We start from the raw sequence: 16862 nt of genomic DNA on the forward strand, positions 1-16862 counted from the left end.
CAAACTTTTTTTCTTTGCTTAAAGCACCACTGGGCAACTTTCATAGGAATGAATGTGGCACCGTCTCCGGCGCTGTGTCCAGCTCTCTCTTTGGAGGTCTCTTTGGGAGTAGGCGGAGACACGTCGTCCATCTGTAAACACAGTCTGTGGTCTACACTGATCGATGAAAAAGGTTTTAATCTATTCCCCGACTGACTTTGTGCTCAGCAACTACACAGTTTCATTATAGTCAAGATGTTTGATTGCCGTGAGATGTATCGCATGCCAAACTAGCCCCGGCCTGCCTCTCATGTAATCATTATTTCTTACTTTTGAGACTTTTGCACTAATGATTACATTCAAGTCGCAGAGGTAAGGATAAATATAGTACAAGACAACTTTTAAAAACCCCTACAGGTTGTTCAACAACAAAGAATCCAGATTTTTCAAAGCCTCTTTTATCCAGATGGAATACAAAGTTATTTACTTCTGTGCAATACAAAGGAGTTTGTTTAATTGTTTCCCAAGATGCGACAGGGTTTTCTTAAACCAAACAACAAGACGCAGCGGTGTCTGTCGATCTGCTGCAGTACACACACCCAGACAGATGGTACGAAGGGCATCTGGAGCGAGCTCACTTCTGTTTGACTTTGGGGTAAAAGAGCTGCATTTCGCTGATGTCAGTGATAAAAAAACAAACATGCAGACCGTTGCAGTTTCCATGCTGCAAGTTTGACTTCCACTTATTGAGGGATTATGTATTTTTAGGTATCGTTATTTTTGGTTTTTATTTGCTTATACATGGAATTTAGCTGTTTTTTATATTGTATATTGATTATTAATAATGCATGTATCCAGTTTAACCTTTCAAACTTTCTTTAATGAGCATCTCAGTTGCGTTTCCTCCGTATGTTTTTCTTCACTGTATTAATGTAAGCTTTGTTTACAGTAAGCAGGGTCCTCATGCAGGAAACGCAACAACATGATTAATCAGGACACGAAATCTATCAGAAAATGAGATTAAAACAATAAAGTCCTTTTATAACATACAGATTTACTGTATAATATACCAGTGAAAATACTGCAAGCGTAAAACTATGTTCCCAGTTTTCTTCTTAATGTCTCATTAAGAAAACACAATATCTAACATCATTTTCCAAGATTGAATATATCACACTTAAAGGTGCTCGGTACGGAATTCAGAGCATATCCATGGCTTTCACACAGTTAGCAGCTAACGGTGCTACCAGCTAAAGGTGCTAACAGCGCTAACAGTGCAAACAATAATGCTGAGAGAGCTAATGGTGTAAACATAATGTGGTGTTAACATCTCTCTCTCTCTCCCTGTCGTCCGATCCAGAACATGTTCGGGGAGAAGCCTCCCATCCCGGAGTACAAGGTAGCAGCCATCCAGAAGTCTCGCTTCATCCTGCTCCACTACGGAACCTTCAAGGCCGGCTGGGATTGGCTGATTCTGCTGGCGACCTTCTACGTGGCCGTCACCGTGCCCTACAACGTGTGCTTCGCGGTGGTGGGAGGGCGGGACGAAGGGAGCAGCACTGCCCCGCGAAGCCCGCCCAGCGTCAGCGACATCCTCGTAGAGATCCTGTTTATTTTAGGTGAGAGAACGTCGTGCGTCTGTGAAACGTCTGCCACGATGTGGAGAGACGAATTAAGTCATTTCACGGCAAATGAGACACACACCTGAGCACTGATGTTAACACTTGTTCAATAAGCGCTTTCTTTAATCAAGCGCCAGTGTTCGCTTCGGTAATAAACAAGACTTAATAATTGAAAAAAATCGGCTATTTGTTCATCGATTTATCAATCGCCCCAGAGGAGAAGCCGAGGAAACAGCCTGTCTCTAAGAGGCTCATCAATCATGATGAAAGTTTAGTTGGGAGTTTTTAATGATGCATTCACAGCAGTGAAAGGATGTGAGCCATTCACAACAGATCATTAAGTCTCATTGCCAACCCATTTCCTAGAAAACTTCAGGCCTCGTTGTTCCCACCGCTGTCCATCTGACCGTGGGAGAGTTGTACGAGGGCTCTTCAATGGACCATTTGCCTTAATGGAGAAGAGTGAACACAAGCCCTGCATCAACCAACTTCTGCGATGAAATTATACGAGCCACCCGCAGTTAAAGGATATCCTGTTTGTTAGAACTAACAGGCCAGCCTGTTTGTCACTCATTCGCTCAGACGACTGTAGCGGATTGAAATGTAACATCGGGCTTCTGATTATTTCTGTTCATAAGATGCTTTTTATGAATTAACTACACCCTAAAAGGTCTTAATAGGAGTCATAAAAGGGCTAAAACATAAAGCGTTTAGTATGACTTTTGTTTTTGTCTTTGTTTATGTCTTTTGTTTTTGTAGCTGTTTTTGGCCTCTTTATTCTCTTTGAGCTTTTGTTTCTAGTCGGTCTGCTAAAACATGCTGATCCTCCAGTGTCGTTCTTTAAGTACGTAAGCATTGCTGATATCTCTTTTTCTCTGTTATCATCAAACTTCCGTGTGATTCACTGAGTAACCGTCGCTCTGTACTGTACGTCATTCATCCTCATGTGTCAGTGATTTGTCACTGTCCCGGTGGTACTTCCTGCTGTCATCTTCTGCTGTGCTTGTCGTCCTCTGCAGACATACTGCTCAACTTTCGAACTACTTTTGTGAGCACGTCGGGTCAGGTCGTGTACGACGCCCGCTCCATCTGCGTTCACTACGTCACCACCTGGCTCTTTGTCGATCTCATTGCCGCCCTGCCCTTTGACCTGCTGTATGCTTTCAACATCAGCGTGGTGAGTCTCCTCTGTGTGTGTGTGTGTGTGTGTGTGTGTGTGTGTGTGTGTGTGCGTGTGTGTGTGTTTACATCAGCAAGGTGTGTGACAAATCAAGCCTCTTAATTAATTCACCTTTTGTTTTTTGTAGGAAAGAAAAGCACTTGAATGTGGACACACACTCTGTCTGCTGCATTCATTATCCACGCTAACACCCCCATGGCAACATGTCAAATTAGGAGGAAAAAAAGGGAAATTAATGCATAATGCCGTTGGCTTCCTGGTGAATTTATTAGATCAACATTTCATCCAAACTGATGCTGAGCAGACAAACAAATGGCACCGAGCCAATCTGGTGTCAGTGCACACACTGCAGGTCTCATTAATCTCTGTTTCCATGCTCAGAATCCGAAAAAATTGTTCAAACTGTGGGCTGAATTACTTCACACGCATGCAAAATTAGTTTTACAATTATAATTTGGAGGGGAAAAATGTTTAATAGCATATGACGAATAAGATCTATCTTTTGAATAAAACCGCACCTCCACTCACAAAGTGTTAATAGCACATGATGAAAGGAATGAAATAAAGAATGGTGCCTTTTATATGTAAGAAACACTGGAGGCTGAGTGTGTGTGAACCGATGTGGTCTGTGTCTGTCTGTGCAGTACTTTGGGGTCCACTTGTTGAAGACCGTTCGGCTGCTGCGGCTGCTGCGGCTGCTGCAGAAGCTGGAGCGATACTCCCAGTACAGCGCCGTGGTTCTCACTCTGCTGATGTCCATGTTCGCCCTGCTGGCCCACTGGATGGCCTGCGTCTGGTACTTCATAGGTCGCAAGGAGATCGAAAGTCCTGGCTCCTGGGATATTGGTCAGTACCCACTATTTTCACCCACACACAGGGAAGTACATTCACTCAAGAGCTGCACTTAAGTATGGCTGTGAGGTACATTTACTCTACTGCTGGTTTCATAGTAAATATGATGCATGCATGAAGAAAATCGGCAGCATTATAAAGAGTAGTTAAAAATATTTGAGTGAAGCTACTTTAATATTGTCCACTTGTTGCCATGTTGTCAAGGACAAATGAAATGTTCCTATTTGGTATTTACAGTAAACTGTGCACTCCTCAGCGTTATATTTAGTGTCTGTTGGGTGGGAGTGGAAAAATCCATTTTCTCTGAGTCGAGAGCTTTTAGTGTTCAAGTTTTGAATTGTCACTGTGCCTGTACTGTAAATATCCTGCCAGAGCCAGAAACCAGAATTTCATTTGGGCAAATTGAGCAAATCTAAGATTGGATACGTATCACTCTTCTGAATTATTGTAAACTCTGTCCCCAGGAAAACAGTTTTAGTGTTGCCGAATGCAGATTAAATGAGATCTTATCTTATTGCAGCCCGTCTCTCTGTGGTTTTAGTGTGATGATAAGTGTAGATTCTTACATAAAAAGCCTTGTCTAGTTCAGCTTAAAGCATTTGCACATTCACTGCCTCGTCCTGCTTGACAGACAGATCTAAGATGAAACTTAAACTCCTCAGCAGAGTGATGTCAGTAATTTTGCATCAGCAACAAAGGTGCAGCAGCAGCACTTATGCAAAAGCACGACCCCCAAGAGTCTGGATTTTCAACACAGCCGATGCTTTTGATAAGACGCAGCTTTGTTGATATTCCCCAATCATCTCTCGGTGGATAATCTCAAATCCTGCAGGTGACATGAAACTCGTGGCATACAATCTGATAAACCTGTAGAAACAGATGGGCAGTTTCCAAGGGAGCTAAGGGGGCGAAGATCAACAAGAGGCTTTTATTTTATTCTACGAAGCATCAACACGATGTTGAATCAAATAGTGAACCACAATGAGCGTGTTTTCTAAGCTATGGACTCGACTCAGGGACACATAACGAGATGTTTACTTCCCCTCGCTGTCCCGCTCTCCCTCCCTCCATCTCTCTCTCTCTCTCTCTCTCACATTGATTTGTCCCAAACCACCTATCATTATCCTTTCAGCGAACCACATAATGACAGAAACACAGCAGTCTATGCATGTCAGCGTTCCCTCGATTTACTATTCAGACAGACGGGGAATCCAGGGGACAGCAAAGACCAGTGTGACCTTTCTGTGACACTAACTGAGATTCACAATAAAGGTCTGATATCGGCATGGACATCGGTTTAACTGCTCAATTGGCTAGCACTTGGGAGAGAGGTACAGTTTTGTCTGCAGGGCTATCGATAATTGAGGGGCAGTGGGGCCATGGCCGCCGTCACAGTCCCTCATGGAGCTGAAGACATCACACAAGTCGCAGTCTACTGAGCTGGACAGGAAAAAAAGGATGAAGCTTGGTGATGTAGTGACTATTTGCAGGTATAACTGTGAGCCATTGTGACCGGCGAGTTTGTCGATAATACTAGCTAACTACGAATTTGCAAGATGGGTCGATAACCGGACAGTAAGCAAAGTTTAGTTGAGAGACACATTTGTCCCATTGACTTCAGTCTCACTGCAAACCATGCCTCTTATGTATAAAACTGGAAGGTACATCATAGCTAATATGATATAACATTAGCTTCCTCCATGCTGGAAAATATTGGTGTGACAGCCGCCTTAGACAGAGTGGGAGGCAGGAGTTCAGAACCGCAGACGGCTCTCATGTGAGTCCAGTCAGCTCTAGACGAGAAGTCAGCACCTCGGGCAGAGGCAGAGAAACACTGTCAACAGTTTCCACCAAAAAGAAATAAATAGAAAGTTCCCGGTTGCACTTTGCCATTTTATTAGTTAGTTTATTTAAATATTCACAATGGCCCTGTTATAAACTGCCACTAAAGGGAGCAGATGAAGGCTGAGCATGATGAGTTTACTCGTTCACATCAAGTCAAATCAGAGAAAACCTTTCCTTCAATTCAACGTCTGTCTCCAGACCGGCACACTCTGTTATCGCTTGGCCCTTTCTATAACGTCAGTAATGCCCTTCACGTTCCCTTATGTACAAGATTAAATAAATTCTTTGTAGTTTTATTTTTTTAATATATTCTGATCTCCAGGCACGGACATGCCTGATTGCAAAATAACGGCTTAGCAGGTCCACATTTCCTCAGGAAGGTGGAGGTTAAGTTGTGTGCTAATGACATAGTAATTAGGAAACTACTCAGGTGTTAAATCCTCTAATGTTGTTGGTTTAGGTGCTTCACTGGGACTCTGCTCACTGCTCGATTGTCACTTCTGCTTATTTATGCTGGCAGGCTGGTCTCACTATCTGAGAACACACACACACACACACACACACACACACACACACACAAGGTCAAAGCTGCCGGTCTGTAGAAGTGTGTGATGCCGGAGATCAACGAATGGGTGCATCCATATTGTTTTATTCATATTCCCTCCCTTGCTGTCTTTCTGTTTTGATTCTGCTGTCTCGGCTGAGATGGGTTTCACCACTCCTCCACTCACAAACACTGTTCTTCAATAATTCATCCTTCCTCTGTTCTTACTTTCTGCCTTTGTTATTCCTTCCTTGGCCATCTTTTTTTTTACTTTATTTCCTCTGCAGCTGAATTGTTATGTTGATATTTTTTTTTTTTAAAGTTAACTTGAATCCCTTTTGTTCACAATATGAAACAAAAAACATGTATTATTTGTGCCAGATACACTTTAGACAGACCTTTGGATGGACGTGTTCCAGGGAACTTAATGTCTGGCTTCTCTAAATTGGCAATACAGACGGGCAGAACCAGACCCTCACCACAGAGCTGTAGATGCCTACAAGGCTGGAATAACCACTCAGATCATGTTATTAAGTAAACACAGCAATACAACAAGATTAAAATACTGTTACAAATAAAAAGTCAGCCAGTCAATATTCTACTTGAGTAAAAGTACATACGTAGTACCTGCAAAATGCATCTAAACTATCAAAGGTAAAAGTATTAATTATGCAGAATGGCCCCAAAGGTCCTAAAAGATTCTGAGAAATCTAGTGCGCACAAGATGATATAATGGGCACGCAAGTTATTCTCTCGTGTGACACATTACAGCATTATTATTCTTGTTAAATCTTTATCTACCTCCAACATGAGCAGCTCTGATCAGCCACAAAACGCCTTTGTGGTTATACAGCACCTTTAATATATAATTATGCATCATATCTTATAGGTTTATCGTACGTTTTAAATGTCAAATCAAAAGTAGCTGTTAAATGTTTTAGGTGAAGTAAAATGTACAATATTTCTCCCCTGAGATGTCGTAGAGTAGCAGAATAAATTCCCATAAAAAAGTGCTTCTAAATGGTCCTTAAGAACCGTACTTGAGTTAATGTACTCCGTTGCTCTTCACCAATGGATGCCTATCACTGAGAGGTGGATAGTTCAGGAAATATCCAGCTCTAATGGAGCTTTAGCAGGAATTTTGTGTACAGTTGAAGATGAAGAAGGTCTAGTCTTGTGTTTGTTATAGTATAAAACGATTTCATTTATCTCAGGTAACTGTCAGTGCTGAATTCTTGGACCTATTTGTAGTAAAATAAAGTTTTTTTTCATTTCATTTCTCTCTCATAGGTTGGCTCCATGAGCTGGCCAAGCGTCTGGGGACCCCCTACTTCCTGCCCGCCCTGACAACGTCTGTCCCCGTCACAGTCAGCAGCTTCCCGGCCAACAGCAGCCAGTGGAACGTGTCGGGGTCAGAGGTCGGAGGGCAGGGCTCCTGGAACTCCAGCCAACATTATGGAAACGTGTCCGGAGGCGAGGCCGTGGCGGGGACGGGCGCCGGTGGCGGGAGTTTTGGGGTGCTGGGCGGCGGCCCCTCGATGCGTAGCAGCTATGTGACATCACTCTACTTTGCTCTGAGCAGTCTCACCAGTGTGGGATTTGGAAATGTGTCAGCCAACACGGACTCAGAGAAGATCTTCTCCATCTGCACCATGCTCATAGGAGGTGAGAAACCTGTGTTTTAGTTCCACTTTTTAGGGATGCACACATCCGACTTTTTCAGTCCCAATACCGATACCAGGGCTTTGGGTATGAGCAGGGTGAACAGGCGGTCTCTGGGTGGGTTTTGTCTTCTAATATCCTTTGGGCTCTTCGCAGGCACCTCTCGTCACCAATATCTGATGCTCGGTAGATGGGTACTAATCATGTCTGGGTGGTTTTAACTATCCGCTGCAGAGCACTGCTGTCCTGAGCCGTGCACATCCCATGCCAGTTTGTCGTGCTTTCAGTCAGGATGCTCCTCTGTAAAGTCAACAAGAACATTGAATTGAATCGATCGGCCCCATTGTCAACGATAGTCAGTACCGGCCCGATATCGGTGCGTCCCTACTTTGTGTTCATGTCAGTGTTTCCTCTCGTGAAGCGCTTCTTCTTCTCCTCCTCTTAAGTACTCACTCAGCTCATTGTCTGGAACCAGTGAGACATCGACACGCAGCCGAGCACAATTTGGACAATAGATGTACCGACACACACTCTTGTATGCAAAACCATCCATTCAGTGTCTCATTAGTCCCTCGTTTCTTGATTGAGGGGTTTCATTACATGTTCGGCTGTGTGCTTGTTTATTTGTGACCAGGATGTATCAAAATCAATTTGCTACAGATTGATTGTCCGTCACTATTAGTTAATAGTAAATAGCTAACGCTGTTTGCCATTAACAAAACGGACCTAGAGCATTATGCAGCTTTGAAAATCAGCTAATACAGTTTTGTCTTGATAACATCCAGAAGGGACAGAACCAATAAATATGAACATCAACACCTTCAGACGCACAGACTCTAAATCTTGAAAAGGAATCAAATACTTGAATTTTGTCACAGAACTGTTCGTCCAGTGAAGATCACAAGATTCATTGGAAAAAGGCATTTAACTACATACTTACTACATTTAAAGCTGCAGACCTGACAGACTATTCATTATAAAAACACTCAAATATCACCAACAGTAACATGACAAACAAATGTTCCAAACTTTTATGACTCGTACACCATCTCTCCTTTGAGTTTGCTCTCCCATTTGATTAACGAGACTACACTGAACTTTTCCACAGTGCTGCTGCTAAAGTACAAACTAAATAACGTGTTATTTTTCAGCTGAGCCATTTGAGCGACGCCTTGTGAAATGTCAACAAGTGTCTCTAATCACCGAAAAGTAGTTCCTTAAATACTTCAGCACAGTGTATTTACCGATCCTCTTAACTGTCCTGAAAATGCTCCGGTTCAACATGTTTGTGGACGGAGTTTTAAAACTTGTGCCTTATTTTTAATGAGCCGATCCATAATGACGAGAGCTGAATGTTCTGGAACAAAGCAATAAAAGAAGAATTGAGGTTGCTTGGTGAGAGAAATGCCAAGATTTATAGTCAGAGGACACACTGATGCGTGAGGATGTCTCAGGCCCCGGTGCACTTTGGGTGCGCTGTAAATGTCCAGGTTTGGGTAACAAATCACAATGACTTCTGTCCGTGCTCGGCATTTCCTGGTTGATAGAATAATAAAATCTGCTATTTTCCCTTTGAAAGGTGCTAATTAAAACCCTATTAAATGTTAGTGTTACAAGGCTAATACTGTGCTGGAATTTATAATATTCTTTTTTTAATCCCAGCTGATTTGATTCAGCTTCGCGTACGCTGTCTTGGTAGAGCATCAGATATGTATTGTGGAGGGTTGAATCTCCCCCACCGAGAGAAGGCCGGAGAGCACGCTCCACTATTGTTTTACAGTAGAGTTGCTTCTTAATAAATCTACCATAAACTGGTTTACAATTAAAAATAATTTAATCCTACTGAAGCTAATACAATTACAGAATGAAGTACACTACTAACAGAATATATAATAATATGATCCGCGCGGAAAAGCTATTCACTCGCGACTCAGCCTGAAAACACAGATGCTTCCACGCTGAGAGCCGAGTAAGAAGAGAGTGAATTCCTTTCCAGCACTTCCTCTTACAGTTTGAAATCCCCTCCCTTTTGTCCATCTTAATTCCTATTGGCTAATTTCGGTTGCCTCCTCCTGGCGTCAGGCTTCCGAAAACCCTCGCGCGGGCACAACCTGCAAATGTCTGTCTAGAAGTCTGACTTTCCCTTGGCTATTCTTCACAGTTTAATACATTCAATGACTGTCTTTTATGGCTTAACACTTCTATGGTAAACATTCTATGTAAAGATTAGGATTTACAAATTTGGCAAAAACCTTCACAAGTTTCACAAGCAAATATAAAGGTGCTACAAATTCTACTAAGATACACTTTTAACTACAAAACACTTCTAACTACAAATTCTAAAACACTTACAATTATGAATCTTCTAATTATGTATTCCAAAACACTTCTAATTATGATTTCTTAATTATGAATCATTAAACACTTCTATTATAATTTCTTAAAACACACTTCCAAACCCCAAATTTCCTACAGTATTCATCCATGGTTTCCAACAAATGTGCTATTTCCTGCTTGTTACAGTTGCTAAAAGCTGCAGTACTTGGCTGTGTTTGGAAATTAGTTTTTTTTTAATTAAACTGTATGTTTTAAACCATTTTTCTTTCATGAAGAGGATAGCAGGTGGACCCAAATGCAGGAGACTGCAGGCCACAGGAACTTGAATTAATCTTTATTCATAGTTCGTGCAGACAAAGCAAAACTGAACATTACAGAACAAAACCAAGGCTGTGGTGGAATAGTCAAAAACATGACGTCTTAATGTCTTTTCTTAACTACTTTTCCTCCACCTCGATGGAAAACGCCATGAGGCAGGGGAGAGATGTGAAGGAGAATTCACAAGGACTTAGGAAAAGACAACAGCTGTGCTAAAATCCAACTGCACTTGTTGTTGTTATTGTTGTTTTTTAGCAACTTCATTTATAACACGTGAATTGCGTACAGTTACAAACTCAGTGCTGTACAATTCAAGTAAATATTCCTGTCCAAAACACAATCTCACCTCCTAAGAAAGATGTTTTCAATTAATCCAGAGTGACCAATTAAACAGTTCTGTTATTGACGGATGAAAGGTGCATCGCTTTAAATGTTGCTGCCGCAAGGGATTGTGGGGCAGCATTGCCTCCTTTCTCCTTTTGTAAAGGATGGTCCAAACATCAAAGCACCTTTTCTTAGCATTTTTTTTTTTTTACAAAACCCTAAAACCCCAAAAAATAACAAGTGCAGTCAACAAAAAGTGAAGACGCATCTTCAGAGAGAAAAGATAAGCTTGGTTGTTGGTTTGGTCGTTTTATGGGATCCGTAGACGGTAAGAAAAGCTATCCTCATCCTTTAATTCAATTTGGGTTTTTTGGAGTGGGTGTTTTTTGTGTTGCATTGATTTTTAATAACCTTGCATCCACAGAGATGCGAGTAAAACACACAGAGAGAGTAAAGAGTAAAGATAGGAGACTCTGGCTTCATTAACCTCGCTCAATTGTTCTGTTCTGTGTGCCTCTCAGCTCTAACTGAAAGACATTTATACGTCCTAACTCCAGAGTTTTGCTAGATGTGAGGTGGGTCACTCTGCCTGCGGGAGCAGCCATCCCAAAATGATGTCATTAGTCAGGGTGTCGGTGGACTGTGTAAGTGTCCTGTGGTCCGTTTCAGCAGCTTTTCTACCTGGACAAGAATTCAATTTAGGGAGAGAAACTGCTCTGCGGTTCAGTTCGAAAGGTACGTTATAAGATAACTGCTGGTTAGTTGTGTTTACATTCAAAGTCGACCTGTTTATTAATTATTAATACAACAACCAAGAGTCATTTCACATACTGGGATTAGAGCTGTTTTTTTAAAAATGATAATTTAGTTGTTTTTATGGTGTTTTTCTCACTAGCAATAAAAGATTTATTTAACATGGGGATTCTTTTAATTTCAGTAGTGTGTCACTTCCTTTTCATAAAAGCCGTAATCCACTTGTGGCATTGCTCTACAGTGGTGTTAGAGCAGCTAAGTCCTTTAAAGCCCCGTGCTCTTTAACATCTTGGGGCTTATAAAGACGTCCTATGAAGCTCCCTGCTGTGCAGAAGCATTATGGGATTTTCCAGAGCAATCCAGATAAAAGCCAATCAGACAAGTCTGTAATTAAATCTTGATCATACTGAAAACACGCAACCTTTTTCTCTTCTCCAGCGCTGATGCATGCAGTGGTGTTTGGTAACGTGACGGCCATCATCCAGAGGATGTACTCGCGCCGCTCGCTCTACCACACCCGCACCAAGGACCTGAAGGACTTCATCCGGGTCCATCGGCTGCCCAAGGCCTTGGAGCAGCGCATGCTGGAGTGTTTCCAGACCACCTGGTCGGTCAACAACGGCATAGACGTCAGTGAGGTGAGGAGAGAGCAGACGTACATTCTCCTCATGTAACGCAGAGCTACAGGAGTCTGTGAATGTTGCAGATCTTACCGTATTCAGTTTTCAGGTCTTGCTCTATCGCTCTCTCGCTCTGTACTCTAAAATGAACACTTACAAATCAAAGTTTACTAGATTATGGATCAATAATTTAATCAATACACGTCTCTCACTCTTTTTCTCGGTTTCGTTGTCTATTCTCGCACTCGTAGCTCTGCTGGTGGCTGAAGTCTATCGTACTGGAGAGCATTTGTGTTTTTGTTTATTTACAGTTTCTGTGTGGACAAAATAAGCACTAATAATTTATAATAATTAATTAATTAGAGTCTCAGAGCGTCTGTTAAGTGTGAACCGCCTCTTGCTTGACAGCTACTGAAGGACTTCCCAGACGAGCTGAGGGCCGACATCGCCATGCACCTGAACAAGGAGCTGCTCCAGCTGCCCCTGTTCGAGTCGGCCAGCCGGGGCTGCCTGCGCTCCCTCTCCCTCATCATCAAGACCTCCTTCTGCGCTCCGGGCGAGTTCCTCATCCGGCAGGGAGACGCCCTGCAGGCCATCTACTTCGTCTGCTCGGGGTCCATGGAGGTCCTGAAAGACGACACCGTGCTGGCCATACTGGGTAAGTCACAGGAAGATGAGAAACGTTCACGGTCATGTGGAACCACAAAAGGGCAAATTTTCCCCTTGGCATGTTTACAGTGTTCAATGCACCCATAAAAATAAAAGATAAAAGAGGGACACAAGCAGCTGTTTGGTAAGATTGTATTTAATTAAAATACTTGAAAGATCTGAAATAACTTCAACAACATACTTGCTTCTGTCTTGCTTTTAATATTTGATCTATTTCCCTGTATCTTTCCTCAAATTACCACAAGAATTTTCTAATTAATGAAGAGACCGGAGCAAAAAAGCTGGTAATGACATGGCTTTAGCTGATTGTTGGATTGTAAAATGACTGAATGAATGAATTTGAGCTACAAAATTGGATGAAATCTACACAGCACCCCCGTAGCTTTGGTAGACAATTACCTGTCAAAATGAGACTTAATGAGAGGATGTGAGATGGCAAATATACGTCTTTGATATCAAATACTAATGAAGTACGGGCTGAGAGATCACCTCTCAGTTCAGTGATTTCATTATTATGATCATTCCACAGGGATGAGTTTGATTTCATCTAATCAGACCCGAAGAGCAACTTGATCCGGATTTTAGTGGAAGTTAGGTTGATGAAGGAGACAAAGGAAAGAAGGAGGAAGGACAGATGAAGGCTTATGGGTGTAAATCACTCAAACGACAGGGGAGGCATGGCTGAGGGAGGGCTGATAAAGAGCTGTTGTTTGTGCTCCGCTGCTTTAAAGAGTTATCACCAGACTTGACACACACACACACACACACACACACACACAAAGTCGAGGCTTCCCCGCAGTGTTGGGCCTGTGAGCGATACACAATAATCCTCCAATCCAGCGTGAATAGAGATGTAGGATGTAGGAGGCTATCAGACCTCACATATGGCAGAGTATAGATGTTTGGAAGGAGATGAATGAATGAATGGAAGGAATGAATGAATGAGGCTGTCTTGCGTTTATGCAGATAGTATGAATACATGAGAACCAGATGAGGCTGAAGCACATTGGCTCCTCAGGCATCATTTACATTCTGCACAATGCCAACACTGCTATAGTTTCCACAGTGATATATGTGGCACATATACATATATAAAGCTGAGAATCACATTTTTATATCGATAAAGGTTAGTTTTGCTCCACAAATGCACTACTCAACAGAAGGGGTTTTGGAGAAAAAAATCATTAAAAAGTCTTATAGATCCTAGCAGAAGGACCACTTCACACCTCAGTCAACTGAGGGTATTTCAAAATGTTCCAGTAAACCTTGTGCTACTTACTGTTTAAGTCATAACAATGTGTTTAAATGCTTTTGTCTTTCTACGTGTGCCTCTGTGAGCAGAATACAATATCTCATCCAAACACAAATAATGCGTGCGGTATTTATGTTCAACATTAAATTCAGCATTCACACACGTCCAATTAACCCTTGAAAGTCATAGAAACCTCCTTACCATATCCCCAAACTATCGTATCATGCAAAGCAATGTCTTGGAGAGTATATGAAGGTGCGACAAAACAAATCAGTGTTGTTGCACAGAATGAGCTGAACTCTCTGAAGCTGGAAGCTTTCAACAATATTTCTTGTCAGATGGTTTCAGTTGCACAGCAGGCAGCTGTAACTAGTACTCTGTTCAGGGTGAAGTAGATGTTTTGTGAGAGGCTTGCAGTTGTGTTTTTTTTGTAACTAGACACATGCCACTACCAGAGTCGTATACAGCGTCTCTACATCACTCCTCCACATTCCAAATATGGTAACTTCCGTTTACCGGTTGCAAAAAAAAAAACATGGCGACGGCAGTAATCCAAGATGACGACGGTGAACTCAAGGCTTTAAAACGGCAGTCCACAAACCAATGGGTGACGTCACGATGACCACGTTTACTTCTTGTATACAGTCTATGATTGTTAGTGTGTCATTGGTTCAGCTACCGTGCACCAATGGTTGCATGCAGTTGGAAGGATCCCCACAGTTATTACAATTCATCTTAAGGTGAACATGAATGTATATAATGTGATTTAAAAAAATATCTAAACCTGTTTGCAGCCTTTCTACTGCAAAATCCCAAAATGCTGCAAATCTGCCATAGGAATCTGGCTAAAGAGTGCTACCTAACACTCCTCTCTTAATGGCTCCGGTAACACCAGAAGCCAATCCCTGTGTCGCTTCGGATGTTTTTTGTGAGTTAATTCTGTTTGCAGACACGGAACAAAAAAAAAATCTGAATCAACCAGCATTCAGCAGTAAAGGTTAGAGACAACTGGTAGGCTACTGAAAGGAATCTTGCAAATTGGAATTTGATTGGTCAGACACAATGTCGCACCTGTGTCAACAGCTTAGAGTAATTTCTTTCGTTGGCTGGCTGTCTCGCAGGCTGAAATCTAATTTCCCCTGGATGTGCTTCAAAGCCTTTGCAACACTAATCCAGCAAACGGGGCGAGCTTTCCTGAGGTGTGTTTGTGTGAATGTGTAATGAACAAAGTGATAGACGGAGAGATGAGGGAGAAAGGGGGAGGATTTATATGTGCGTTTGTCTGTGTGGCGACGACGGATGTATATGTCTTAAAAGTCAGTTTCTCAAAAGGTCAGGATGTATTAAACTAATGGGCTGTACCTGTGCGCCTGTGTGTCGACCTGTGTGTGTGTGTCTGTGAGATGAAGTGGATTTATCTTCAAATGCCAAGCCCCCGGCCGATATTTGATCTTGATCATGACACACATACACGCACATCTATAGACGGAATGCGGGGCTGTGCTGGTATTAATAATGAATAGATTTTGCATTATTAAAGCACCTTGATTATTAATGATTGAAGTGTGGATCGAGCAAAGCCCTGCAGAGCCCAGGAAGCTGTTGGTACAGCCCATCATGACCTTTACCAAGAACCTGCATCTACAGCGTTCTTCCAGGAATTATACTGTACTCATGTTCATTTGCACGGTTCATTTCCAACTATTGGCCAGTCTGACCAAAACAGATCCCTGAGTGTTAAAGTGCAACCACGCGTTCAGTCAATTAGGGTCACGGACGAAGACATTTTGCGCATCATGCAATGGTAACAAATTCTGAAACATGAACACACACTCAATCAGCCATGCACACACACACACACACACACACACACACACACACACACACACACCAGCCACCAGCAATATCCTTTGGAGCTGTACATTGAAGACTAGAGCTGGTTATCGCTGTTCTTTCTCTTCTACATGAGAAAATTTAAATGACTGCGCACCGCACAAAATGTAATTTGTAATGGCTATATGAAACATTTGGTTCCATGCATGACGCATGAAACAAGTTGTGATGCAGGCACCTGTTGGGTCTAATTTTCAGCCTGTAAATTTGGCCATAAATTGACCTTCACGCCAAATCAGTGTAACGTATGATGGGATGTTTTACGTAGAATTAAATTAATGGTGTGTGACAGTGGCTTAAGATAGTTACGACAGGCCGCAGTGCACTCTATCATGATGGGCTCCTAGTGCACGCTAGTTATTAATTATGAAGCACACGTACACATATTTTTCTTCCTGTTGCTTTTAGCTTTAAAAGGCATGACTGCTCGTTTTGGTTGTGCTCAGCTTGTCAGTCTTGATTATTAATTTATTTGAATGGTTTAATATTTAGTGTACGATGATTGGTCATACACATCAGCCAATGCAGCACTAGCAAACGGCATTTAAAAAATAGCTTGTGACAACAAAAAACAGTGGAAAACACCGACAAATGGACCAACAGTGAGTCCAGAAGTTAAGTCATTGATGATCACATACCCACTGAGCTAAAGAACAAGTGAGAGCCACTCTACAGCAAGCTAAACCATTAGCACAAAGGCTAACCCAGTAGCAAAAAAGCTAACCAAGTAATGTTCGCACAGAGGCTAACACAGTAGCGTTAGCACAAAGGCTAACACAATAGCACAAAGACTACTGAGCCAAAGAATCTGTTTCAAACTGGCAACAGGTACTTTTATGGTGGCTAATTGGCTTGTGTTCCTGTTTGTGGCGCGTATCACAGTTGGTTATATATTCTTATAGCACTAAAAAAAAAACAAGAGCTTGTAGCAAACTTTGCAGTTCCTCTCAGGGACTCCCCAGAACTGTTCGGTCCCAAAACTTCTATGGTTGGAGGGCCCTGCTCTATCTAC

The 16862-nt window shown here is 42.2% G+C and overlaps 1 protein-coding gene across 1 annotated transcript in view; it reads left to right on the top strand.

The window, feature by feature from the left end:
- The window catches only part of kcnh3 (potassium voltage-gated channel, subfamily H (eag-related), member 3), a 97489-nt gene that overhangs the window by 72526 nt on the left and 8101 nt on the right, over positions 1-16862 (top strand). Inside the window, exons 5-10 of the mRNA XM_076110312.1 lie at positions 1340-1598; positions 2621-2778; positions 3426-3627; positions 7313-7687; positions 11855-12054; positions 12445-12694. Coding sequence (XP_075966427.1) covers positions 1340-1598; positions 2621-2778; positions 3426-3627; positions 7313-7687; positions 11855-12054; positions 12445-12694 — 1444 coding nt within the window. The remainder of the gene's footprint in view (positions 1-1339; positions 1599-2620; positions 2779-3425; positions 3628-7312; positions 7688-11854; positions 12055-12444; positions 12695-16862) is intronic.

This window comes from Anarhichas minor, unplaced genomic scaffold (genome assembly GCF_050575085.1).
Source record: "Anarhichas minor isolate MPS153535 unplaced genomic scaffold, ASM5057508v1 ptg000004l, whole genome shotgun sequence".
NCBI lineage: Eukaryota > Metazoa > Chordata > Actinopteri > Perciformes > Anarhichadidae > Anarhichas > Anarhichas minor.